Here is a 26538-nt window from a genome sequence, read left to right on the forward strand (position 1 = left end):
AACAGACTTTGGCAATAAGAAGAAGCAAAGCGGGCTGTTAAACGAGCTGCCGCTAACATTAGCTCAGGTTGTTGCTAGTTGCTTAGCTTGTTTATTGAAAATTTATTCATTTATTGAACAACACTTATGGTCTGTCTTTCTAGTCTACATTTTGTATCTGCACTGCAGTGCACTTCTGTAGTTTAAATAAAAATAATATATAAATTAGATTGGGTAATTTTGGTAACTTTGTCCTTTGGATAAAAAAAATTGTGCCTTTAGCATTTATCAAGTTTCTGAGAACAAACATGTAAATAAATAAATAATAAATAACAGTATTTTTCATAGCAATAATAATAATAATAATACACAGCTTAGGTGGTGAAGTGGTGGTTCTTGCCTCGCAGTAAGAAGGGTCCAGGTTCCAAGGCTGGCGATCTGTCCAGGGTGTACCCCACCTCTTGCCCAATGACAACCGGGTTAGGCTCCAGCCCCCCTTTGACCCTTAAGGGATTAAGCAGTATAGAGAATGAATGAATGAATAAAATAGCACAGCTTGCTATGCTTAGGACCAAAGATTCATCAACTTTCTTCTAAGAACTACAGGCCACTGGTGATGATGTAGGGCTGAAGGGCTGTGTAGGACTAAGACCCATACACGATTTATCGCACTTAACTATGGTAAAGTGATGTAACGTTTAGTTTTCACCACCACCATCCTCATCACACTAATGTCAGCAACATCCCCAGCCCCTTCCCGTGACCCCCTCCTCAGCCCTTTGCTGACTTTTAGCATTTTGTCAGAACACAGCGCTGCTGCAGCTTGTGTGTGAAAGAAGTTGCTCTGCCCTGCACACAGCCTCCAAGAGAGAGAGGAATTCTCCAGTACCAAAAACAGAATTGAGAACTTAGGGTGCAACTTGGCTTTGGGACCCGTTACCAGGTTTCAGCACCCATCCCTACCTGTAAGCTATAGCTGACTGAAAGCTCGCTATCAATACAGTTCCAAAGTAGCTTAGGTTATTTGCATTTCCTATTAAAAAGTAACATTTCTCATCCTAACCAATTAAATATATGGTAAGAAATTAAGCCATACCATTTTCACCCAGGAAAGTACTACGTTGCTTTTCCAAAAGTTAACATCCACTGTGGTCTGCCAGCAGATTATTTCAAAAATTGGCCTGATTAGTCGGCCGACTGATTAATCAGTCGACCTCTAGTATGAATATCTGTGTGAGTGAATGTGACCTCTAGTGTCAAGTGCTTTGAGTAGTTGATATAACTATATAAAAAAGCTTTGAGAAAAGCTTTAAGAAAAGTTAATTACTCTACTGGTAAAGTAACACATTTCTGTGGTGTACATTAGACAGTAACCAAACACTCTGCTCAGCTGTACTGAACAATTAGTCTCTGGTAGCAGCAGTTAGCAGTGTATCTAATCTGTCTTTTAATGATAGTCCTACAGTGGGCTGGGTAAAACCCACTGGCTGGGTATCTATGAAGACTACAGAGAGGTGGGAGAGACAGAAATTTGAAATGAAGAGGCAAAGAAAAACAAAGAACCCCAACAGAAGAGCAAGAAACCATTTGTCAAGGAGAAGAGAGGGGGTGAAGAAGGGAATGGATAAAAGAAAGACCAAGCAAGCTTTTAAGAGATTGAGGAGATAAAAGACAAAGCTACTGACTGATAAGGCAGCGTGCAAATCTGTAGCAGAAGGTTAACTGACAGCTAAATGAATTATAAATGCTATCTGTAATGTCTGATAGACTAGCAACTGGTTCACTGAGGCCTGGCACCGGAGACAGGAGAGGCTATCTATAAATCCTGTGAGGTATGTGTGCTGCAGCTCTTCCTCTGGAGAGCACTTGGATGGATATTTATGCGCGCACACACACACACACACACACACACACACACACAGTATGTGTATACTGTATATAAAACTTTTTATACAGTCTAGGAGGGGTCTTCAGGGGTCCTTTTGATGATACATTTAATACTTACAAAATTATGTCATCGTTGACTGGAAACTAAGGAGGACTAATCTAAGCTCCTGAATTCATGCTAAAATTAGCAGGAATTTCAATAAGATCTGAACTAAGACTATGGTAGAAACTAGGAGTGAATGGTTTTGGTAAAATATTGTGATTTTTCTGACAGATATTGCGATTGTAATTTGATTTGCAGTATAATTGTTGAAAGTCAAGCTTCAGTCTAGGATTTACCATATACATGTAAAACATATGATTGGGCATTAGCATTTAAAAGATCACTGAAATATAAATTGCTTTATGTACTAATCGAAGGATGAAAATGAAAATATACAAATCCAAAATGTATTTATTCTAAATGTTATAGAAGATACACATAATGAACCATAGAACATTCATCCATCCATCCATCCATCCATTATCTATACCACTTATTCGTTAAGTGTCATGGGGAGGCTGGTGCCTATCCCAGCTGGGTGAGAGGCGGGGGTACACTCTGGAAAGATCACCAGTCCATCACAGGGTCAACACATAGAGACAAACATTCACACTCACATTCACACCTCCAGGCAATTTAGAGTCACCAATTAACCTGTATGTGTTTGGACTGTGGCAGGGAGCCGGAAAGAATCCATGCATGCGCAGGGAGAGCATGCAGACTTCACACAGAAAAGCTCTGCATAAACCTGGGCTCAAACCTGGAACCTTCTTGTGAGGCGACAGTGCTAACCGCTGCACCACTGTGCCATCCACCATAGAACAAAACAATCAGTAGCACTACGTTCACTTGCCTTCTCTGCACAAACTTTACATTGCTGCAACAAAATATATACAGCGGAAATAGACATAAAGTTTTGGTCTTGGTCACAGCTCAGTAATCCGGCGTGCTGACACTGTCAGCTGGTTTTAACTCATCCTAATGCCGGTAGTTTCCACTTTAGTGGTGTCTGTTCTTGCAACTGGCATGCAACTCTCAGCAGGTATTACTCACTTGACACCAGAGCAGCAAGAATTGGAGTGACTCACATTGCCTGTTGCGCTGTTGTTCTGTCCTCAGTTTTCATCAAGTAAAAATAATTGCAGTCTTTGTGGTTTGCAATTCACATTAGCTCAAATTGCGATTTTGATTACATTTAGATAAGATGTTCAGCCCTACTAAACACTTACTGTAGTCTTGATCACAAGGAAGCAGCAGAATAAGCAGAAAACACAGCATCTTACATGGTGTTTACAAAAGTGTTGCCAAACTGTTATTTACAGATTCGGCGGACTCAGAGCAAAGTCTGGAGTTGTGTTTGTGTGATACCACTTTGGGGCAGCAGAACACTCACTTCATCCACCAATAGTCAATGTTATGGCTGATCGGTGTATATTGTATAGAGTGGTTGTATATAGATGTATAGTAAAAAAAAGGCATTCTCTCTATAATGGACATAAAACCTTGTGTGGGAAGTTCGTCCCAACATTGTTGCAGATGTTCCCACATATGTTTTACATATACATTTTACATAGTTTGCTTTGCTTTCGCTTTCTGTTGAGTTCAATAGTGGCCCAGTGTTCACTTTCTCAAACTCCACCCCCAAACACACACACACACACACACACACACACACACACCCCTACATAAACAAACATGCAACTCCTTGTTAAAAAATAACAAATCACATCCTGAGAATTACACATTTCATTTGCGGTTCCCAGTAAGTGTCGCTATGACCAAAAATTAGCACGTAGATGTGTTCAGGCTGAGCCTCCCATCATATAGGTTTGAGGCAGATCGCGCAATGTTTTTCCTGTTGCCGGTAGGTGGTGTTATGACCGAAACCTGGTACGTAGATTCGTTCAGGCTGGGCCTCTCATCATACATGTGAAGTTTGATACAGATTAGGCAATGGTTTCCCTGCTGTCAGTTGGTGGCACAATGACTGAAAACTGGCATGTAGATGCGTTCAGGCCAGGCTTCTCATGTGAAGTTTTGGGCAGATTGGACAGTCCATATGAGAGTTACAGCAACTGCCTGTTTCATGGCGAAGCATTGCGAATCAACACTGCACCACAGCATGGTCGTCCCATGCCACACTCCGTTGTCCATCGTATGATCTTAATGCTTGTCTGACTATATTTGAGGTGAATCAGATCAGCCCACTTGGATGAGACATTATTTCCCGTTGGCAATAGGTGGTGCTATGACTATACCTGAATACAGGCTTGCAGGTGTGTTCAGGCCATGACACTTCTCACACGTGAAGTTTGGGGCAGATTGGACAGTGCATATGGGAGTTATAACAACTTCCTGTTTCGTGGCGAAGCATCAGAACTTGCCATGGCACCACAGTAAGGGTGTCTCATGAAGACTCATAGTCTTCACAATAACTCACTCTGATGATCTCATTGCCAATAGGTGGTGTTATGACTATACCTGTATACTGGAATGTAGATGTGTTCAGGACAGGCCTGTTGTCAAAACTGCGAAATTTGGGGCAGATTTGACAGAGTATGTTTGAGTTACAACAACCTCCTGTGTCTCCACGCCCTTCATCATCTAGTAAATTTTTTGATAAGCAAAAATTGCTTTTTAAAATCAATATGGCTGACTTCCTGTTTTATGTCATGATGTCAAGAGACTTTTTTGCATGTCTCTCCATGTTACATGTTGCTACCAAAATTTTGTCCACCCAGGACAACCTGGTAGTGACAGTGGGTCAAAGTATAAAATAAGTCCTGTTGCCAGTAGGTACTATAATTCAATATGAATATTGACGTGGGTGTGTTCAGGCCGGGACCATTATCAAAACATTGAAATTTGGGGTGCCGACACGGCCATGCCCTTCGACATCAAAACAATTTGACAACTTTTAATCACAAACTCTTTAAGAGTATTGTGACCGAGTTTGAGGTCAATATGATGAAATCTGTAGGAGGAGTTTGATCAAATACAACTTGTCCGAATAGCTAAAAATGATCAAAATTTTTGAATCAAAATCAAAATGGCCAACTTCCTGTAGGTTTGAGGCCATGGCGTCAAGACACTTTTTTGTACATCTTGGCATGGTACATATGTGGTACGAATTTCGTCTACCTAGGCCAAACTAAGCCCAATGGCAAAGGGGTTTTGAAAATATAGAGCCATTTTGCAGCGCCAATGCACAAGATCCCTATCAAAATTTTTGCCAGGCCTACACTTGTATTTGAACACAAACTCAATTCACATGTTATTAAGTATAGTTTCCAAGTAACTTGCTCATCACTGGTACCAAGAGAGTTTAGCTGTGGCAGACAGGCAGCAGCTGAAGTGCAGTGGTTGGTGCTGGAAAAAGAGACTCAGACAGTGAATGAATTATTGAGAGCTTCTTCCTTCCTCCAGGGAAATGGTCCAGAGACAGAAAGACAGAGTCAAAGATTAAAACTACGGATGAGATGAGGGGAAAAGGAAACTAGGGATGAGTAAAAAAAGGGGAGAGGGCCTCATTCAGCAGCAGCTTGAGGTGGGTTGAAATATGGCTGAGCATCCTCTTGTAAGGTTATTTTTGCTGGCCCTGTTTTCAGTAGTTCACTTAATCCAAAAACACTGCTAACCTCGTCTGCTCTCTCTCTCTAGAGGACCCATCTCTATTGCACTGGGGCAGCTTAGCAGGCAGTTATCTCTCCCTTTAATGACATACACTGGGGAAGCATACTGTTTCTCCTTGTAGGTGGTCATGGCTTGGAACATACCCATGCATCTGAGGTTGCTACCTGGGCTCACAAGGTGTGTGTCAGGAAGATCCAGTTTCACACTAGGCCATATCTTTTTTAAATATCCGTTTAGTGATAACTGTAATATCAGCTTCTGTGTCTATTTTAAAGGTTACTAGTGTGTTGCCTATGGTTTGGCTTTACAGTCCAGTCATCTTTACTATTCTTTGTGCCAGCTTCCCCCAGAAAGTATAGTTGTTTAACCCCTTCTGTAACTTCTCTTACAGCTTTTGAGTGGCATCCTAATGTCCCAAAAATGGACACTGGGAGCTTGTTTGTCAAAACAAGCACAGTGTCTGTCTGTCTGCCTACTGCTGTGTTGTGTTACAGGACCTCAGGTCTGGGCCAGGATAAAGGACCTGGTCCTGTTCCAACACTTTGTCCAACTGTCTTCTTAGACGCTAGCAGGGTGAAGAATAATGCTCAAAAAATCAATAAACCAAAGCACATGTGTTGAGTCAAAGGTTGACTGAACTAAGCTCTCCGGGTATGGAGCTAGAACACTGACATTAAAATTTGAGAGTAAAATTTGGCAAAATCAAAACTGAAAACTGGCATAGAAATATTGTTTCCTATGTTTCCTAGATCTTTGAGTTTTTTATGATTGAAATCACTGAAAACCCCCCATTTATTTTGCTAAACACACAACAGGACTGAGTGTTCTTTAGTTCCATTACTGAAGGACAAATTCATTTTCATCAGCTCTAAACTCTTATGCCAAATGAAATAGCGCAACTGGTTATAATTTGGGCATTCACAATAAAAGAGCCCTTTTCTGGGGGTGAAGAGCCCCTTCAAAAGATAAGTGTGATTAGAGGGAGAGAGGCTGCAGTGTGTGGCAGCCAGACTGGAGATGACACATCCATTTAGAAGGAGGGCGTTCCTCCCACAAAGGGGAAAGGAGAGGGAGAAGTGAAAGGCTTTTAGTCTTGGTTCAGACATTGCTGCAGCATGGGTTACATCAGGTTGATGTTGTGGAACAATGTTGTGTGATGACACAACTGTGAAGTGTGAAAGGGTGATACCTGTTTGGTGGCCTTCCTTTTTTTATATGTGCTGCTTTCAACTCCAGAACATGGCTGAGAATAATCACATTTTCAGGTTTTTTACTGTTAGGTTTTTGCTCACTGGGAATCTGTCAGCCTTCAGACCAGCTGATTAGACACCAAAGTCATCCATGTGTACTGGTTGATTTACACTTGAGAATATCCTGTGCAAACTGGCCATTTTAAATGAAGCGAAAAGGTGCTTTTAGATGATTTTCATTTGGTACACTTAGGCATGGTACTTTAAAGATTAGCACTGCAACTGTTTATTATTTCATTATCAGTGAATGTATTGATTATTTTTTCAGTTAACTTATTAGTGTTTGAATTATCAGAAAATAGTTAAAATTGCCCATCATAATTTCCTGGTACAAAACTATTGAATTTATTGGCTTAAAATATTGTTATAATATGAATGAAATTTTTAACTGGGGAATGCAACATCTGATACTGATATATTGCGAAACCGTCATCAAGAAGAAGGAACATGAGAAGCACAAAAAATACCAAGGGCTGAAAGAGGAGTTATAGAAGATATGGAGAGTCAGTCGTGCCAGTGGTAATTGGAGAACTGGGAGAGTGGCTCCAGCAGATTCCAGGTACAACATCTGAGATCTCTGTCCAGAAGAGTGCAGTCCTTGGAACAGCAAAGATACTGGGTGGAACCCTCAAACTCCCAGGTCTCTGGTGGCAGCAGGCTAAGCAAAGTATTCCAGTTGCCCCACTCCCCAGCAACACTTTCCAGCTCCTCCTAGGGGATCCTGAGGTGTTTTTCTAGGTCAGACGGTATAAATAACCCCTCCACCAAATTCTGGGTCTACCCTCGGGTCTCATTGATGACAGATTCATCGCTTTTTATTGTGGTGCATCCACAGAGAATGCAATTTTGTGCCAACTGATTTGTGAGTTGAGAAATTTTTAGTATTATTACTAGGGATGCACCGATACCGATACCACTATCGGGTATCGGGTCTGATACCCTGTTCCTGTACTCGTACTCATAAAATTGTTCCGATACCACAGCCTGATACCACTTTACGGCAGCGTGATGTTCACTTGGGTGGTCAGGTGCTAAGTGAGAGCACAGAGGAGTAATGTCGGCGGTGTGGAGGTATTTCAAAGTAGATGATGGTGACTAAAGTAAAGCAGACTGCATATTATGCTCTGCAAAGCTGTCAAGAAGAGGGACGAAAGTGAGTACTTTCAACACAACCAATCTGATAAAACATCTAAAAAAAGCTACACGACTTTGTGAAGAGGCACATCCGCAGCCTGTTGCAAGACATTTCAGCCCTCAGATTCACCACTGATATTTGGCCGAGCAGCGTTAGCCCGGTGTCCCTCATCAGTTTAACTGCACAGCAGATTGACGAGGATTTTCCTCCGCGAAGAGTCGTCCTGCATGAAAAACAGTTTAGGGGTTCGCACACCAGCCAAGCCAGCCGTGTTTGATGACATGCTTCAGACATGGGGGGTCCCTAAAAGTTCTGCTCATGTTGTACTACGTGATAATGCGAAAAACATGATCAAAGCCATGAGTGACGCTGGACTCCCGTGCCGTGTGTCGAGGGCTAATTAATTAATGAGGGGCTTTTAGCACAGAGGAGCGTGGCTGATGCTGTGGCACTCAGACAAAAAATAGTTGGACATTTTAAACATTCTGCCTTAGCCTACTCCTGCCTTGAAAATATTCTATTTATTAAAAAAAGATGCAGTTGAATGCTAAAATGTCAATAACATACTTTGTGTGGCAGTGCCATATATAATGGAATGTTCAAATGTCAGTCACAGCAATTTCTTACAGCCAGAGAATGAAACAATATCTGATGAAAATAAAACACGTTTTCAAGTAAATGTACGAAGTGTAATGGCATTAATAAGTACTCGTATCGGTACTCGGTATTGGCAAGTACTCAGATCCAAGTATCGGTATCGTATCGGTTTGAAAAAAAGTGGTATTGGAGCATCCCTAATTATTACTTTAATTTGCTGTCACTACAAAGTCTTTCTTTTTTCTTGAAGAATATTCTTGAGGGTGTTTTTTCTTCATCATGCAAATGATTTTTTTGAAGACTTGTGCTCCTCAGTCTACTGGGTTGTTTGCCATTTTCTAGTTTTCCTGTGCAAACCTGTTTTTTTTTTCAGAATATACTGTTGATTTTGGCAAACCAACTACCTTTGATTTCTCTCTGATAGACTTGCTTTTTTCGAACTCATTATTAACTTCGCTTGTATGGCCACCTCTTTATTCATTTTGACAGACAGCTCTGCCTCAATCTAAATGTCAGCTCTCACCTTTCAATCAACTCTTAACCATGTGAGCTCTTCTGTGAATGAACTAAAGTTGCCCAAAAAACATTTAGTGGCCAAGTGTCCAGTTACTTTTGAAACCTTACATTTGTACTCCATGTGTTAAGGGGGCTATATCTCACGCACCTTTCTTTCAATATCAACATAAAATAAAATTTAAATTAAAGCTGAGACATGGCAACAGAACACAGTAGAAACAGTACACAGAACAAAAATGTGTATCTGTCCAAATACTTATGGTCTGGACTGTATTTGAGAATTTCTGGTATGTGGACACGCAAACTTGAATTCCAAATGGGTAGTGTTGTCCCAGATAAAACACTGCCAGTGTGGCCTCTCCAGAAATGACTATCACAACATTTGACAGAGATTGTTGCCCGTCAAAATATTCATCTTTGTTCACTTGACATTTTACTGAATTGAGACATGGCAAGTGATCTCCACTCCCAACAAAACTAGACAGATGATGATAAGAAGCAGTATTACTTAAGGTTCATATGATACTCTAATGTGTCCATCAATCATCTATCAATATCCATCAATCTGTGTATGTGTGTGTGTGTGTGTTTGTTTCATCTCAGCAGTGATAAATTCACAAATTACCCTTCTACCTTTTCTTACACATATTTCCAGCTATTTAGGCTGCTATTCACAGGCTGACCGATCAGTCCATGTGTTCATGCTTCTGATGCTCACACACAAACACACACACACACACACTGGTTAAAGACAATTGTTCATTTTCCGCTTCTCAAGAAGTAATCTATGGTAAAGAGCCGCTAAAGGTCAAGTGTGCAGTCAGACTATTGTGGTACTGGCCTGCAGGAGATGTCCTCACAAAAACTGTACATAGCTAGAGCCTCCTCTGAGATCTAAGTCTGTTAAACAGTACATTCAAAATAACCTCTCTCTCTCTCTCTCTCTCTCTCTGTGTGTGTGTGTGTGTGTGTGTGTGTGTGTGTGTGTTGTCCAACCTCCCACCCACTCTAACTCTGTAAGTCTCAAACACTGAGTTCATTGTGATTCCAAATGTTTTGAATGATGTCACTGGTGTGCAGCACAGATGACAGTCTGTAGATGGTGAATAACAATGATTCTACAGTCATCAGAGGGTTGTGTGTGTGTGTGTGTGTTGGTGCCAGGTTGTGCCTGCATGTTAGCATAGTAGTGCATCTGTGAGTGTGTGTATGTGATTGTTGATAGACAGTACAGTCCGTGTTTGTATGTGAGAGAATGTGTTTATTCAATGTGTACAAAGTGTGCGTTAGCACTGTTGTCCTTCTCTACTTTTAAACTGGTTTGATATGTTTGTATACAGTGGAAAATTTTATATTGTGTGTGCTGAGTTACAAGTTGTTTTCTCTTGCTGTATGTATCTCATTCTATCTTGTACCCAATAATGCCATAAGCAAGCATGACATAGGAACTGAGAACCACACAACATGAAGTGGAGGGTGGTTTGCATCCATGAAATTAAATTTGTGTGGCTGTAAATGAACAGCTGCCTAGCTACAACCTCTTTAGCTGAGCCTCACTGCTTCTTTATATACATTTCTGAAAACAAACACCTGTGTCAGAGATGTCTGGTTATGCTGTCTAGATACTAAAAGTAATTCAGACCTGCAAGCCATTTGGGATTGAGAATTTCCAGTGGTATAAATAACATCATATGGCAGTAGTGAGATTTAAGCTGTATTAATGTGATACTAGCTGTAAACTGTGTACCACAGGATGAACTAAAAAATGTACACAGGGCTAAAAAATGTACACAGAGAAACTCATCACCCATTTGTTTGTTTGTTTACCACAAAAGACTCCTGCATTGGCTATCTTTACATATAAAAAAAACCCTTTCTCCTCTTCTCGCCTCATCTCTCCTCATCTCTCCTCTCCTCTCCTCATTTCTCCTGACCTCTCCTCATTGTAAATGACCTCAAAGGAATAATAAGTGTTTATTTTATAGATGTTTTCTCAAGCTGCTTATATTTTGTCTGTTTGGTTTTAATATGGAATCGGGTGCTTTTATTTTGAAGGCATGATGCAGCGGGAAGTGAAGGTTCGAAGGTCAAAGGGTAAAAACAAGCATGCCTTCTTAGTTGAAGGAAAACGCTAATGTTGTATGTATATAGCATGATACAATGAGTTGATAATGCATCAGCAAAATTATATTATTGTTGGTGGTGCCTGTCCAGTTGGCTTTACTGATCACCATTTAGTTACAGTGGAAATGATAATTTTGCGACGTGAATGGGCCAAGTCCTGTTGACATTTTACTAACAAATTGCTCCATGGCAGAATTTTTTTGTTCCTTGAAGTTGTGGTTGGAGGTTGGCAAAGATTTTTGATTTTTGTCAGCAGTACACCACCTATTCTTCTGCCAGGATAAAAAGAGAAATTAATGACATTGAGGCAGATATTAAGAGCACTGAATAAGGTTTGAATAGGAGTATAAACACCACCTCTGCCCCCATACTGGAGGAAAAAAGCTTGGAGTTAAGCTCACTCCTGCAGGAGAGAGTTAAGGGAGCCCTTGTCCGATGAGCTGAGATGCTGAGATGAGGAAGTACACCATGGAGCTAACATCTGCCGTCAACCATATGGGATCTGGACGAGCACCAGGGATCAATGGATTGTCCGTTGACTTTTTAAAAACTTTTTGGAATACCATTGGTCATGATTTGCATGGAGTTTTCTTGGAGTGTTATAGAACTGGATCTCTCCCGGTGTCCTCTCAGAGGGCAGTACTCTCCTGCTGCACAAAAAGGGGGAATTGGCATTATGTGTTAGACTTACGTTGACTGGCCAATGGCTGGCAGTGTCTGGAACAACAATATACCAATGTGGTGGCTGATGTGCAATTCTACCATCAAAATCCACACAAGAAAACAGCTTTTTAAATAAATGTCCATTGTAGTGACCACTGTGCGTGAAAGGGTTAATGTCTTGACTCAGGGTGGAATACATTTATTATAAAACAATGGAGAAAGTTACAGAACTTCATACATGTGTGGGTTGTGTGTGTGTGTGTCATCAAATTATAACAGTTAAGTTATGATTTGACGATTGTTAATATGTGTTGGTTGAGTTTTTTTGTTTAACCCCAAAAAAAGGGTTGATTTCGCTCCCATATTTAGTCTGATTTGCCAGTGAGTGTTTATATCTCTACAAAGTGGTTTAATCAAGGGACGCTAAAATCTCTCCTCTCCTCTCCTCTCCTCTCTTCTCCAGCAGATCTCCCTAGCAGCTTAAAAGTTATTTATGAATTGTGAGTTTTGGCACTCTGCTTGCTGTGTGTCCAGTTGAGAGGTTGGCTAATTGAATTTTTAGCTACTAACTGTATTTTTCCAACACTCAGAATAATGAAACAAGAAAAGATAGAGGATGGAGAGTAATAGTATTTAGATGGTTAAGTTAACTTGGCTCTATGTGCTTTTGATCAGACATAAAATGTTAGCCCATCATGGCCTATTAGGACAGATGGTACCTAGTAAACATACTGAAATCAGGGTGGGTTAATTTAAGTGCATTTATACACCTTTTGTCCACAATTAATAGGCAGCGATGCATTATTACAAATCCAAGACACACTACACATCCTGTTTTAAAATGGCTGTGGAAAGATGTTGGTAGTCGGAGTCATGAGCAGGTACTACATGTTTAGCAGACTGCTGATAAACTTAATGTATTCCACATCATGATCCATAAGCAGGGAGATGGGACTTGAAGAGAACCTTGGAGCAGGATCATTGGACTTGTTTTTGGCCAGGTTTCATTTAAACTGCAGCACAACTAATTTGGTCTGTTGTCTGTTTTTTTCCTATCCAGTGGGTGCTGGCCTTTGAGATCTTCATCCCACTGGTCCTCTTCTTCATCCTTCTGGGTCTTAGGCAGAAGAAGCCAGCCATTCCTGTCAAGGAAGGTAGGATGTAACATGGACAGAGACAGCAATGGAATAGGTCCTATCAATAAAGTTTACCATAGTCATAAAAGATAATTCAGGTTTATTACAACTTACATCTCATTTCCATTGTTCTGACCCATTGCTACACCTGTAAAGGTTTCTCTTGCCATGTTTTTATTGAGAGATTTCATTAGCAGGACTGAATCGTTTGAGTTAATTGATGAATTAGCACCACAGTTGCAACATGAAACAAATAGCAATGAAGCACTGTCCATAGCCCTGCAGATGCCTCTGCAGGTGATCTCTCGTTGATTTTATATTGGGAAGACTCAGGCATACCTGATATTTTTGGAAGAGCAGGAAAGGCAAAACAACTATGTGCATTCACAGACAAGGTTGATCACTGAGCATTGAATAAGAGTGCTCAAGCACAGGTGTGTGTGGTTTACTGTATGTAAACCTCCCCCTGCTTATTTTAGCCTACACTTATACTGGCACTGGTTATTAGAAAGTAATGTTATACAATGATGCATAGCTGCTGTATATAAGCATATCACAACTTTTTTGTTTAGATTTCATTGATTGCACAATGCTACAGAATATTTGTGTAGAGATGCTTCTGCTGCTGGAATCATTATCAGCTGACAATTCCTATTTATAATTCTTGACCTGCCCTACAGCTCCTATTGAGTCAGTTAAGGCTTAATGACATAATCAAGTTCATGAAATAAAAATTAGTACTGACATTTGAATAAAATTTTATTTTTCATTTCTGTTTGCAGCAGAGGTTGTATTTACTTCTTTTCACTGCAGAAATCAACAAATTATGAAAGTTTCCCCGGGGTGCTTTTGCTTACAACTGTATGTCTTCTGCTGACTTCAGATGGCTAAAGAGGTTTAATGAACTGAAAGAGAAGCTTTTCATACAATATAAAATAAGTGTGGACAACAGATACTGTACGAAACACTCATATTAATTTATGGATATATTCAGACTGCTTTAGCTGCTCCTACTTTAATCACATCATCACAGGATCGATTTGATGGTGGTTTAAACACACCTGTGGGTTGGAAAGTGTTTGATATCATTAAACTTTTTTAAATTCAATTATTTGTTAATAATTTATTTACATTTTAAGCAATATTACATTATTTATTTTCCTGTTGTTCCTGTTGCTCTAAAGTGGCAGCAGAGTGACACCACCTTAACTTGCATTATTTGTGGTTTTAAATATAGAAAGTGAACTCTGCTGACTCAGTTTTGCCTGAATCTGTCTGCAGTCACAAGGATATTATGTATTGCTCTGCAGTGTCGTCATGCATTTTAAATAGAAGCAAATATTTTTGTTACAAATGCTGTTGCTGTTACAATGTGTGATTGTAATATGTGATTTGCGTCCTACTATATACTGTGATGTTTTTGTCTCCCTAGTTCAGTTTTTAGTATTATGTTGCACTGTCCTTGACTTTTTCATGTTTTAGTTTGTTTTCAGTGCACTTATTGTTGCCTGCAGCCGTTTTAGCACCCAATATATTTTGATTGTTTTTGTTTTTTTATTTACTTCACCTCTGCCTTGTTTCTGCTGTTCTTTCTTTGTTCTCTCTTTCTGGCTGTTTTTCTTTTTTTCCTGTGCATGATGCATGTTCTCAACATGTTGGATGGACCAGTGTGTAAGTGTCACATCACATCATTTCATCCTGATACTTGTTTCTGGCTGACATGACATTTTGATCTCCTGGTTGACTAAATCAGACTGTGTTAATTCTATTTTTGGGTTGTGTGTATACACTGCATGCCTAACCCTGATCCCGACTACATATCATGGAAGACCATCTCTGAGAACCTGCACCTTTCAGTCACTGTTGAAAACACAATGCCACTGTGTAATATAAAATCTTCTCAGCAACATATTAAGTCAGAAAACAAACAGAAGTAGTTTTTCATGTGTAAAAGTAATGGTGTAAAAATTATATATATATATATATAAAATCTTTTTTGACAAGATGGAAAAAAATGACAACAGTTAGGAACAAAGTACACACACACCCCGACACACACAAACACACAGCTGTGTAGCTTCTGGTCATCTTTGATTTGTTTTGACTTCAATGGAAGGGACCTATGTCTGTCAGAGTAACTGATGTTTGTGTGTGTGTGTGTGTGTGTACTTTATTCCTATCTGTTGTCTTTTTTTTTCTTGTAAATCAAAAAGGTTTTTTCATTCCCCAACCATTCAGTGAGTTCACATTTTCAACATTCTTCAAGTTTTGTGAATGGCTGAAATGTCCAGTTCTCAACTCTATCTTGCTGCTGGACTGAGAGGACCACACATGTATGAATACTGATGAGAATGCATAATAATTAAGTAATATTAACTGAGAGGGTGTGCTTTAATGTCTTTTGAGCACAACAGTGATGCGGTCAAGCATCACTGAAGTTTACATTTTACTTGCTCCTCAACATGAACAGATTTTGATTATATATTTTACTTTGTTGGAAATAGTTGTATAATCACAATATTACACTCGAGGGTGTGCTTTAACGTCATTTTAGCACTTCAGTGATGCGGTCAGGCTGCAAGCCCTCTCAGTTAATATTGCTTGATTAAGGAACTGGAGGGATGCTCATCACAGCTTCTCACAGTGAATACACTAATAAATAAGTTTTTTATCATTTATCAGTTTCATCTTTTAATATTACTATAGATTACTACTACACAATTTGGCTGGCTGTTTTATAATATCCACAGAGCACAAGCACTGATTGACAAGACATTAGGGACAAATATGTTGAATGCACTTCCTTCCTCTGATAACATTTGCAAAGATTTTGAAGGAGCACTTAGCATACATTGAGATCTTTGACAGTAGAGGGAGTTTGCTCAGGTGTATATAATTAATAAATAGAACAAATAAATATGATGAACACGTTCTTCATATTCTGTATTCATATAAAATATGCACATACTACATATCATTACAGCATTGTTACCTAATATTGTCATCATTCATCAACACCTGTTACTGATGTAGATATATTTGTGCATCAGACAGGATTCCTAAACTTTGTTTACTTCTACTTCTCAAAAAGGGATAGGTGGATAATATGGATGATATGAGAGAGTGAGTAAGCTGGCGGACAACAGGAACTGTTTTGGTGGGTAGATGTACAGGCCCCTCGCTCACAGACAAGCCTCAGCAGCACAGTAACCATGGAAACACTGGGCTATTAGTAAGAGTTTCTTTTTTCCTGGTCCAGCCAGCATTCATGGGCAGATGAAGAAAAATATCATGGGCCATTTTGTGCAGTAACATGATGAAAGGCCTGTGCAGTCAGCATTGACACGTGAGAGCCTCTCCGGCCATTAACTGCTGTGCTACCTGTCAGGTGGCTAGACTGACATCTTTATTCCTCTCAAACTCTAACACAGAATCTCTTCCTCTACTTTTTCGTTTCTCATTGTCCTGTTCTTTTCATTCTTCTTTTCATGATAAACTCCCTACTTGTTGATTCTCATCCTCCTCTTTCGTTACACTCCTCCTCTTTTCGTCTTTTCTCTTTGTCCCTCCGACCCCCTGTTTTTCCTTCCTCATGTCTAGCCTTTTACAGCGCAGCCCCACTCACCTCAGCTGGCATCATTCCCATCATGCAGTCGTTGTGCCCAGATGGACAAAGGGATGAATTTGGTTTCCTGCAGTACAAGAACTCCACGTGAGTACATTTACTCATCAAGTTTTTATTGATAGACCAACTTTCACATCTCAGACAAATGTGAAAGTTTTTTGCAATATTTTGAGTTATTATTAGGGCCCAAGCACCAACTGTTGCAAGGACCCTATTAAAACTACTAGATTATTAGGGCCCAAGCACCCAGTTGTGTGAAACACCTATTATGATCCTGTGAAGGTGCTCAAAAACATCTGTGCATCAGATGTGGTGAAAATGTACATGTTTCATGGGTCTTGTGTATAGGTGTGGCAAAATGGCTCAATAGCAACTCAATAGTAACATCCTAAGATTTACAAAAAGGCCTCCTGGAGCCATACTCTTAACTCAATAGAAAGTCTGCCATTTTGGATTTACTGTGCAATTTTGATTCAGTTTTTGCAGGTGTTGTACATAAACAAACTCCTCCTAGAGAAACGATAGACTTCAAATTTAGTCCATGCAACATAAAGACTTCTGCTAAATTGCAAAAAATTTGAGTTGTCATTGAACAATACAAACATAGTGGTACATTTTGATGCTTCGCAATGAGGAAGTTGTAACTCAAATATACAATGTCCAATCTGCCCCACACTTCACCTTGCAACCTACTGGCAATAAATGTTAATTGAATGCACTTCTATAGTGCTTTTCTAGTCTTATTGACTAGAAAAGCACTATCGCACTACAGGTCACATTCACCCGTTCGCACACACATTCATACATACATAATTGTTCTAAACATAGAAAGTGCTTTCTAACACATTCATACACTTTCACACACTGATGACACATTGGGGACAAATCAGGGCTCAATATCTTGCCCAAGGATACTTTGGTACTTTCTCTGCACTAAATATGAAGTTACTGTCAGCAGCCAGTTAGCTTAGCACAAAGACTAAAACAGGTGAAACTGAATGTTACTTTTTGTACAAAACAAATGAGGAATATGTTGATTAGTGAGATTTGGAGGTACTTATAGATTGAATTTTGTTACCTTTACACAGAGCTAGCTGTTTCCCCCAGTTTTCAGTCTTTATACTAAGGACTAGTTTTAGTCCAAGTTTAACTTTCAGCATGGTTCCTGAGAAGTAAATACAGTTTTGATTTCTTCCCGTCACTTATCCTCCCTCTTTCCACTGTTTTTGCCCTGTCTTTCTCTTCTGTAGTTCGTTCTTATTATATGAACCTCAAATTTAACGTACATTATGAAAAACACATTCTTGATACTAGATTACTGTAAAGAACTACCAATGAGGTTGTTTCTTTTCCTGTGCAGTCATACATGTTTAAATGCCTTAATCTTTCTCTGTTAGCGTGACCCAGCTGCTGGAACGGATCAGTGAAGTGGTTGAACAAAATCGACTTTTCACGTCTGACCGACCTGGTTTAGGTCAAGAGTTGGAGACCCTGCAGCAGCACCTGGAGAGTCTCAGCTCCACCCCTTTACCACCAGACTACAAGTTCAACAAGAGCCAAGGTCTAACATACAGTGCTGCTTTATAAAGTCAGAGTTCTTAGATGATGTACTGCTGATAGAGAATGCACAGAGAAGACCCCCAGTTTGAAAAAGGAACAAAAATATCATCCTCTATCTGATCAAAGTGTACAAACCAGGATGCACTTTCTTACACAGAGGAAAAAAGTAACATGTTGTGTGTTTTTATGCAAAGCACAGCACACAACGCAGCACTGCAAGCTGTGTGGGCTTCATGATTCATATATATAGCAGAACAAATTGGACAAATCGATGCATGTGCTGTTCTTCCATTGTGTCTTATTTGCACTCCTCTTTCTTTTAAAGCAATTTATCTTGAAGTACAAACTAGAACATCTTCCTTTCCTCAAGAAAATGCATGTGATTGCTGCATCTGCTGCTGCTGCTAAAAAAGGTTATTGTAGTTAAAGTAAGGGATATACACATCCCCCTGTGATGCCTGACTTTTTACTCCTTTTTTACTTTATCTTGGAGAAATGGCTGTTAATATTAAGGCCTTAATATTTATTTTTTTGATTTGATTAAATTTTAATTTTTGGATTTTGGAAATTGATTGTTTTAATAAATATTGTTTATGGTGTGTGTTTGTGTGCGTGTGTGTGTTTGCGTGTTTGTGTGCATGTGTGCACATACGTGGGTCTGTGTCTGTTTTTTTATGTGTTTTGTTTTGGATGCAGGCTTCACACTGGCCAGTGTGCTGAAGAGTCAGTCGGCTTTCCATCAGTTCCTGGTCAAGAACCTTTCTCTCTCCAACTCCACAACCAGCTTGCTGCTCAACATCCCAGTCAGCGTCAGAGAGGTGATTCACTGTTTCATTAGGAACACACTTTACTGTCTGTTTTGCTCAGTTTAATTCACTTCAACTCACCTCACCCTTTAAGGCAGGCTGTGTGCTAATGTGCTTTGTCTGCATAATATTTGATCTTTTTTGACCAAATGCATGTTTTTGGGTTTGTTTAAAATCCAGTAGCAGCCAATGATGCATTTATAGTTCAGCTCAGTTTTTATGCCTCTGCTCCATTGACAGCATTATGTAGCATTATGTTTGTGGGATATCCAGCTGTCTGTCTGTCTGTCCCATTCTTGTGAACACCATATCTCAGTAAAGCTTTGAGGGAATTTCTTGAAATTTGGTACAAATGTTCATTTAGACTCAAAGATGAACTGATTAGACTTTAGGTCAGGTCAAGGCCACTGTGAACTCATGTTCTTGTGAATGTAATTTATCAGGAACTTCAAGAGGAACTTTCATTACATCTAGCACAGGTTTTCATCCTATCAGGCCAAAAAGTTTCCACTCAATACTTATTATTATTTATTTTATTAGGGCCTGAGCACTTGCATTCAAAGGCTCTATTGTAATCGTAGGAATTATTCCTGTGATGCTAAAATTTTTGAGGGCTTAAACATGCTCAAAAACTCACGAAACATACTCAAAACCCCCTTGCCATTGGGCTTAGTTGACATCAGGTGACTTGACATTATGGCCTCAAACCTACAGGAAGCTGGCCATTTTAATTTTAATTTGAAAATTTTGGGGATGTTGTATTTGTTCAAACTCCTCCTACAGATTTTATCATATTAACCTCAAACTTGATCAGGATACTCTTAAGGCCTTTGTGATTAATAGTTATTAAAAGATTTTGTTTACGTTGAGGGGTGTGGCCGTGGCAGTACCACAAATTTCAATGTCTCGCCACAGGAAGTTGCGTTTAAGTTACTGTAACTCAGCCATACTTTGTTCAATCGGCCACAAACTTCACAGTGTTGATAAGGGTCCTGGCATGAACACACCCACATGTCAATATTCACAATAAGTTATAGCGCCACCTACAGGCCACAGGAAATGACATGTTTTAGACTTTGATGTCCTGTTACTAGCAGGTTGATGTCAGCCTTAAGGCCTTCATGATGCCTAATTGTGAAAATTTTGATGTTGGTTGTTGTAACGCCCACATGCACTGTCCCATTAAGCAATATTAACCAAGAGGGTGTGCTTTAATGCGATCAGGACCGAGGTGCTTGCATGCTCAAATGACGTTAAAGCACACCCTTGAGTGTAATATTGCGATTATAAAACTATTACCAACAAACTAAAATGTATGATCAAAATCTGTTCATGTTGAGGAGCAAGTTTTTTCCCATCTCCATGGAAATACATGGGGTCTGACTGATAACTGGAACACGTCACGTCAGTGGACTCCTATGTGTTTACTACTACAGCAAATAATCAGACCCTTAGTAACGACCTACCAACAGAAATGATTTTCTAGTCCCAGATGAGTGAACTCTGACCTGACGTTAATGCTTTATCAAGGTCTCAGACTTTACAGAACTAAATCAATAGCTACTGTACAAATAAATGCTTACTTTTATCAACCATGTTATAACAAAGATGCAGCATTTTTTACTCACACAGATGTAGTTTCTGAACCGCAAGCTTTTATGTGAATTTTAAGTTATAGCGCCGTGTCACCGACACAGCTGATGTGTAATATTGTGATTATACAACTATTACCAACAAAGTAAAATGTATATTGCGGAGTAATATTTTTAATGATGAGTAAGGCGTGCTGTCATGCTGATTTGAGCACATTCTAAATGTCAGATTGCTTGGTCGGAACTACTTGTTGTATAATCTGCCCCAAACTTGACATGTTTCCTAACCATCATGGCCTGAACACATTTACGTGCCAATATTCATAGCGTATATATATAGTCATAGTGCCACCTATTGGCAACAGGAGATGTGTTTCATCCAAGTAGGTTGATCTGACTCACCTCAAATGTGGTCAGACTGGGATTCTTCGTGGGACACCCTTGCTGTGTGGCCATTGGCGAATTTTGATTTTGATTTGCCATTAAACAGGAAGTTGTTGTAACTCCCACATGCACTGCCTCAAACTTAAAATATTATCATGGCCTGAACACATCTACATGCCAATATTCAGCCACTGTCGTAACGCCACCTACTGGAAACAGGAAACGACATCCCATTTCACATTTGGTCAGGAAGCGAAAGCAGGCAATTGTCCAGTCTGAGGAGAAACAACACTCTTAGGGTCTATCTGTGCAGGTGGCTGCCTTCATCCATGATGGAAATGTGCAACCGATAGGGGCAGTAAAGGACTTCTGACGCATTGTTCAACTTGTGGGGACCCTGCAGCTGAGGGTCCCCCGACAGGCGCCGGGTGCGAGGGCCCGTTCAACGCTGCTCGCAGCCTTACTTCATAGTTGTTCTTCATAGTCAACTGCTTAACAACACAACTCCACAACTCCAAAACAAAAACAATTTCAAAGTAAAAAGTGACAACTTTTGTGCAACTCATATTTGAAATGTTTCATATGTGACATTTAGTGAACATTAAATCAAATCTGAAGCCTGGGTTTGGTAACTCAAAATGGTGGAAAATCATGTGATCAAAGAGGGTGGTTCCCCATTGTAAAAAGTTGCAAGATTATCCTCAGAATTAAGAGATAAAAAAAAAAAAAAAATTCTAGCTCATGTGGTTATCTGCAAAAACATTGAAATTGTTATTATAGTACCACCTTGAGGTCAGCTGATGAGGATTTTGCTTTTAGGTCTTAACACTTTAAGCAAAAAGTAATAATCTGACTGGCATTCTTGTTGCATGTCATCATCATGTCCATATATTTTGTGTGTGTGTGCGTGTGCGTGTGCGTGTGCGTGTGCGTGCATGTGTGTGTTTGTCCTGTAGGTGTACAATCTTATCTTTGGTACATCTCTCAGAGATGGGGGAGGGGCCCAAAGTTGGATTCAGGGGACAAAAGACAGCAGACAAAAACCTGGAGATAGAGTTCTTCATCTGGAGGTAAATTCATATGCCCGGATTCACACTCAACAAACAAACACACACACACACAAACAGTGCCACACAGAAGAAAGCTGGTTTATGGGACTGGTGACAGCTATTAGCTGGCCTACTGCTGGCCTATTCAAGAATAAGAATAGTGGTCATGTCCCCTGTGACAATTTTGCACGTTTGTATCAATTTCAACACATTCAGTAATAAAAGCAGCACTGTGCTGGGTTGGGTGCTGAGTCAGTATAGAGAGCTTATCTCAGTGCTCATACGCCATATTGTACTCCGTGTGCAAGAATAGCTAAACTGAATCTAACATTCTGCCTCTGGAAACTTTTCTATATGAGCTACAAGGTCATCTAGAATCTTCTTAGATGTATATTGGACATAATGTATCCAATTCTATCTTTACTCAGTATGCTCACTGTCTAGACATGACAGCAGACATTTTGACTTATCAAAGCAGGAGAAGTTAAAACTAATAACATGAATGATCGCTCTGTCAGCTAGCATGCATAAAATAATTAGTTGCACCTGCGGTTGACTAATCAAAAAGTCCTTGGAAATAGAAAAACAGAAAGCTGGACATAATGGAACATTTAGCATCTAAAGAGCCAGATTTACCAGGAGTTAGTACAGATCAGACCACAGCTGAGAGTAGTAGAACTGAATATTAGTCAGGTGGCCAGAAACATGTTGTAGTTTAGCTTTATAATTCAGTTATTAGTGGCCACAAGTTGGTGGCTCCAGCTTTAAGTCTTGTTACAGCAGTATTTGTTTAATGGTACTTTGTATTTTTCATGAAATCCTCTTCTATCCTCTGTGTATTTTCTTCTTAACAGTGATGTCTACTTTGTCTCTTTTGCCCCTAATCCACACCTCTAGGAGAAGCTGCTGGGAGATGTACACAGTCTGGATGGAGGTCTGATATACAAAGCTTTATGGGACTCAACAAAAGCAGCCCACAGGCAGGCTCTGCTCAAACTAGTGTCCCAGGCTTTAGGCCTCACTGAAGCCACAGGAAACAAGGGCAATGACCAGCAGGGCCTGAAGGAAGTGGAGGTATACCTGCTGATTCAGGCCATTTCTGGCTGGTTTACATTTGCATTCAAAGATTCAAAGCTTAAGCTAAATTATGCAACCTTACAAGCAGCAGAACTAAGAGAGCAAAGGTTTACCTTAACAACCCTGCAAACCCACGCATTTTCATTCATCCTAATTATACCTGTGCTCACCTCTACTATAGTTAGTTGTATGCCAAAATCCAACTCCTAACAGGTGCAACAAAACTAACAGGTGAGCATGGGAGAAAAACACATTAACTGTACATTTTCCAGAATTACAACCAATGCCATTATCCATGCAGCAGCTGTTGCATTAGTACTAGAGACTCCAAATTCTCTCTGTACTCTTTGTTGTACTCAATTTATTCTATAACTTTTCATGTGAACAACATGTTTCAAGGAGAGATTGTCTTAAAATGTGCTTTGTTATCCCCATATTTAAATAGTTGTTCATGTCTCGCCTGACCACACTAGGCTTTTCATCCTGGGTCTCTCTTCCACAGGGGATCCTCTTGACTGGAGCCATGTTGGAGACCCTCACCTGTGGGGAGGGAGGGACCAGTGAGCTCAGTAACATCCTTTTGGTGCCTGAGAAGCAGCAACCAGTGCTGCAGGCCTACCGCAGTGCACTGTGCAGTGGAGGGGAAGGTCAAAGGTCAGAGCGCTTCAGGCAGATGAGCGTTGAGTTGAGAGAGCAGATCAACACACAGAGTGTCACTGAAAAGGTACAGCAGAAACATTTGCTACAGATTAACTGCTGTTATCAGCAATTTAATGAAATGATAAGAGTATTATTGGATGAACTTACCCATTTCTAATTTTTTTTCTATTATATTTGGCAAATATTTGAGTACTGTGGAGCCCTAAAGCCTCCCACGTGATGCTTTTCATCATGCGGGAGATATTATGATGTTGAATGGCCCTTTACATATGCTGGAGCCTATCTCAGGAGTCTGTGCTGTGCTGAGAGCTGGTTATTTCTTGACGTTAGTGTGCTAAATTAAGATTATCTAGTGTTGCACACTGTTGTCGCTGTAGTGTAGAGAATTAAGGCAAGATACTTGCAAGATAGCATAACTGTCTCATCCTTTGAATTTTGAATTTTCCCAGGAAATTTGTCCCAAGTCTTGTACATAGCAATCAGTTCACAGGCTGTTGCAGGCAACAAAGAGAGCTGAGGAAGGTCAGATTTTTTGCAATTCGTTCACAAATTGGCAATCAGACACAACCTAGGCAAAAACAGAGACAAAGACAATTTTATTACAGGTCATTTTGTAACCTTGTTCACGCAGCAAGGCTGTTTGTTTTTAGTTTTAAATGAGATCAGAAATTTAAAATGGCACAATTATAATAATATAATAATTATAAGGTGGTACAAATTTGAATGAAATAACATTTTAGAGATATTGCAGAGGGGTGTACTTTGTTCCATACTGCAGTTTGTCCAAAAGAGAGCACCTCTACATTGTAAAAAATAAAAATGACACTCTGCATATTTCTAATTGAAATTCGTTAATAACCACATTTACAGGATCTTTATCAAATATTTTTTATGTTCAAAAAAGGAATTATTAAATAGCTCTGGACCTCTGTCTCATGTATGTGCAGGTCAATTATTTTATGCCAACAATGTCACTTGTGACCCTAGATGACCCGAAAGATTGGCGTCATCAGAGAATCCATCCCTGTTCATCTTCTTGCTTTGCAGTTTCACTATTGTAGCAGCTTTATAAATTTTTTTCTAAATTGTAACCACACTAGTTTGAGCTGCAGAACGCTCGCCCTCTGAGAGGCTGTCACATCCTCTCTCAGGAGGGAAACCTGTGAATCCTCTTGCTGTTGCTCTCAACTGAATTGTGGGATTGATAGAAGGTAGTGTACATGCACAACAAGGCACAAGTTTTTTCATTGCATTATGGAAATTGTGGGGGACACTATGTGCAAAGTGTATAGGTATGACAAACACTCAAGTACAGTGCACTATGTAGTAAACAGGAAGTCATTTTAGAAGGTGATTTTTTGTGAAAAGGGTGGGTATTGACAAGAAGGTCTTGAAAGCTCTATTATTACAAGACAAAGGAGGAGAGGGGAGAGAGAATAAAAAGTTTCCATTTTGAGAGTAATGTGTACACCTGGGGGGCTGTGGCAAAGATGAGAGGAGCAAAGGAGAGGCAGGCGAATTTATATTAGATTAGCTTGATAAGAAGATTAATAAAAGCCTCATATTTTGTGACAAGGCTAAAAGAAAACATTTAAACATTTAAAAGCAAACTGCTATTTAAGTTATGATTGGTAGTTTAAATTCCAAAATATAATCTTTAAAGAACAATGAATATTATGCTGATAGTGCAGGGAGACAATGAATTAATGTATCAATCAAATTAAAAACATTAAATGGTAAATGGTTGCATTTATATAGTGCTTTTATTCAAATGGTTTTACAATTTGCCTCCAATTCACACCCACACTCACACAAGAGACGCAGCAAACTACCATACAAGGTGCCGGTCTGACCATTGGGAACAATCTGGGGTTCAGTGTCTTGCCCAGGGACACTTCACCATGTGGTCAGGAGCAGCTAGAGATCCAACCACCATCCCTGTGATTTGAGGACAACCCTTTTTAACTACTGCAAGTTTGGAGCATACTGTATTTTCTCACTATTTTCTCCTCCCCTTTTCCTTCCCCCCTTTTTCCTTCCCCCCTCCACTGTCATAACAGCTTCACCTGGAGCAACCCAGCTCTTGGGTTCCTCTCTCTCAGTCCCACCTCGGGGCTTTATTGAAGGACCTGGCCGATGTAGAGAGGCTTCTCAAGGATGTGGACCTGCTCTCTGGCCTGGCCCGGTTGTTGCCCAAAGGAGCCTGTAGTGGTCGATCTCCAGCCTCCCCTACAAATATGACCTGGCCCCTTAATGCCACCACTTGGGGCCCCAACACAACTGACATCCCCAGAGAGGAGGAGGAGAAAGGATCAGAGGGAGGAGGGAGAGTAAGAGGAGGGAAAGGGAAGGAGGAAGCAGAGAATCCTCATTCTCAGTTTTCAGCATTTGTACAACTGTGGGCTGGACTGCAGCCGATTCTGTGCGGGAACAACAGGTGAGTGAGACAAAGAGGTGATGAAATCCAAAAATAGATGCTAGGATGATTCCTGCTTGTTACAACTTTGATCATGTTTTTGTCATTGTTACCATCATTCTTAGTTCATCATTCTCAAATTTTGAGGACAGTTTAGGTGATATGTCTTTGTCTTTGTTTGCTTTTGTGCTGCATTAATCAGTGTTTTTACCACCTGGGGACAGAGTTCCACAACAAGCTGAAAATCATTCATGACATTTTAGATGTTTTTACTTTCAGTTTGATGTCCAGATAGATTTTATTAGATTGTTGTCCTTTTGTTGTCAAACTTTTTTGTAGAAATGTCATGGGTTCCCACATTTTATCATTAACCTATTCCCAATTACAACAGATTGAAATGATTGGT

The 26538-nt window shown here is 39.9% G+C and overlaps 1 protein-coding gene across 2 annotated transcripts in view; it reads left to right on the forward strand.

Annotated features, from left to right (window-relative positions):
* abca2 (ATP-binding cassette, sub-family A (ABC1), member 2) overlaps nucleotides 1-26538 on the forward strand; it is an 82946-nt gene that overhangs the window by 3913 nt on the left and 52495 nt on the right. For both annotated transcript variants that reach the window (XM_018668901.1, XM_051075019.1), the window contains exons 2-9: nucleotides 12888-12981; nucleotides 16564-16675; nucleotides 17986-18149; nucleotides 18845-18966; nucleotides 21887-22000; nucleotides 22877-23053; nucleotides 23559-23780; nucleotides 25777-26153. In XM_018668901.1, coding sequence (XP_018524417.1) covers nucleotides 12888-12981; nucleotides 16564-16675; nucleotides 17986-18149; nucleotides 18845-18966; nucleotides 21887-22000; nucleotides 22877-23053; nucleotides 23559-23780; nucleotides 25777-26153 — 1382 coding nt within the window. The remainder of the gene's footprint in view (nucleotides 1-12887; nucleotides 12982-16563; nucleotides 16676-17985; nucleotides 18150-18844; nucleotides 18967-21886; nucleotides 22001-22876; nucleotides 23054-23558; nucleotides 23781-25776; nucleotides 26154-26538) is intronic.

Source organism: Lates calcarifer, linkage group LG13, assembly GCF_001640805.2.
Source record: "Lates calcarifer isolate ASB-BC8 linkage group LG13, TLL_Latcal_v3, whole genome shotgun sequence".
Classification (NCBI taxonomy): domain Eukaryota; kingdom Metazoa; phylum Chordata; class Actinopteri; family Centropomidae; genus Lates; species Lates calcarifer.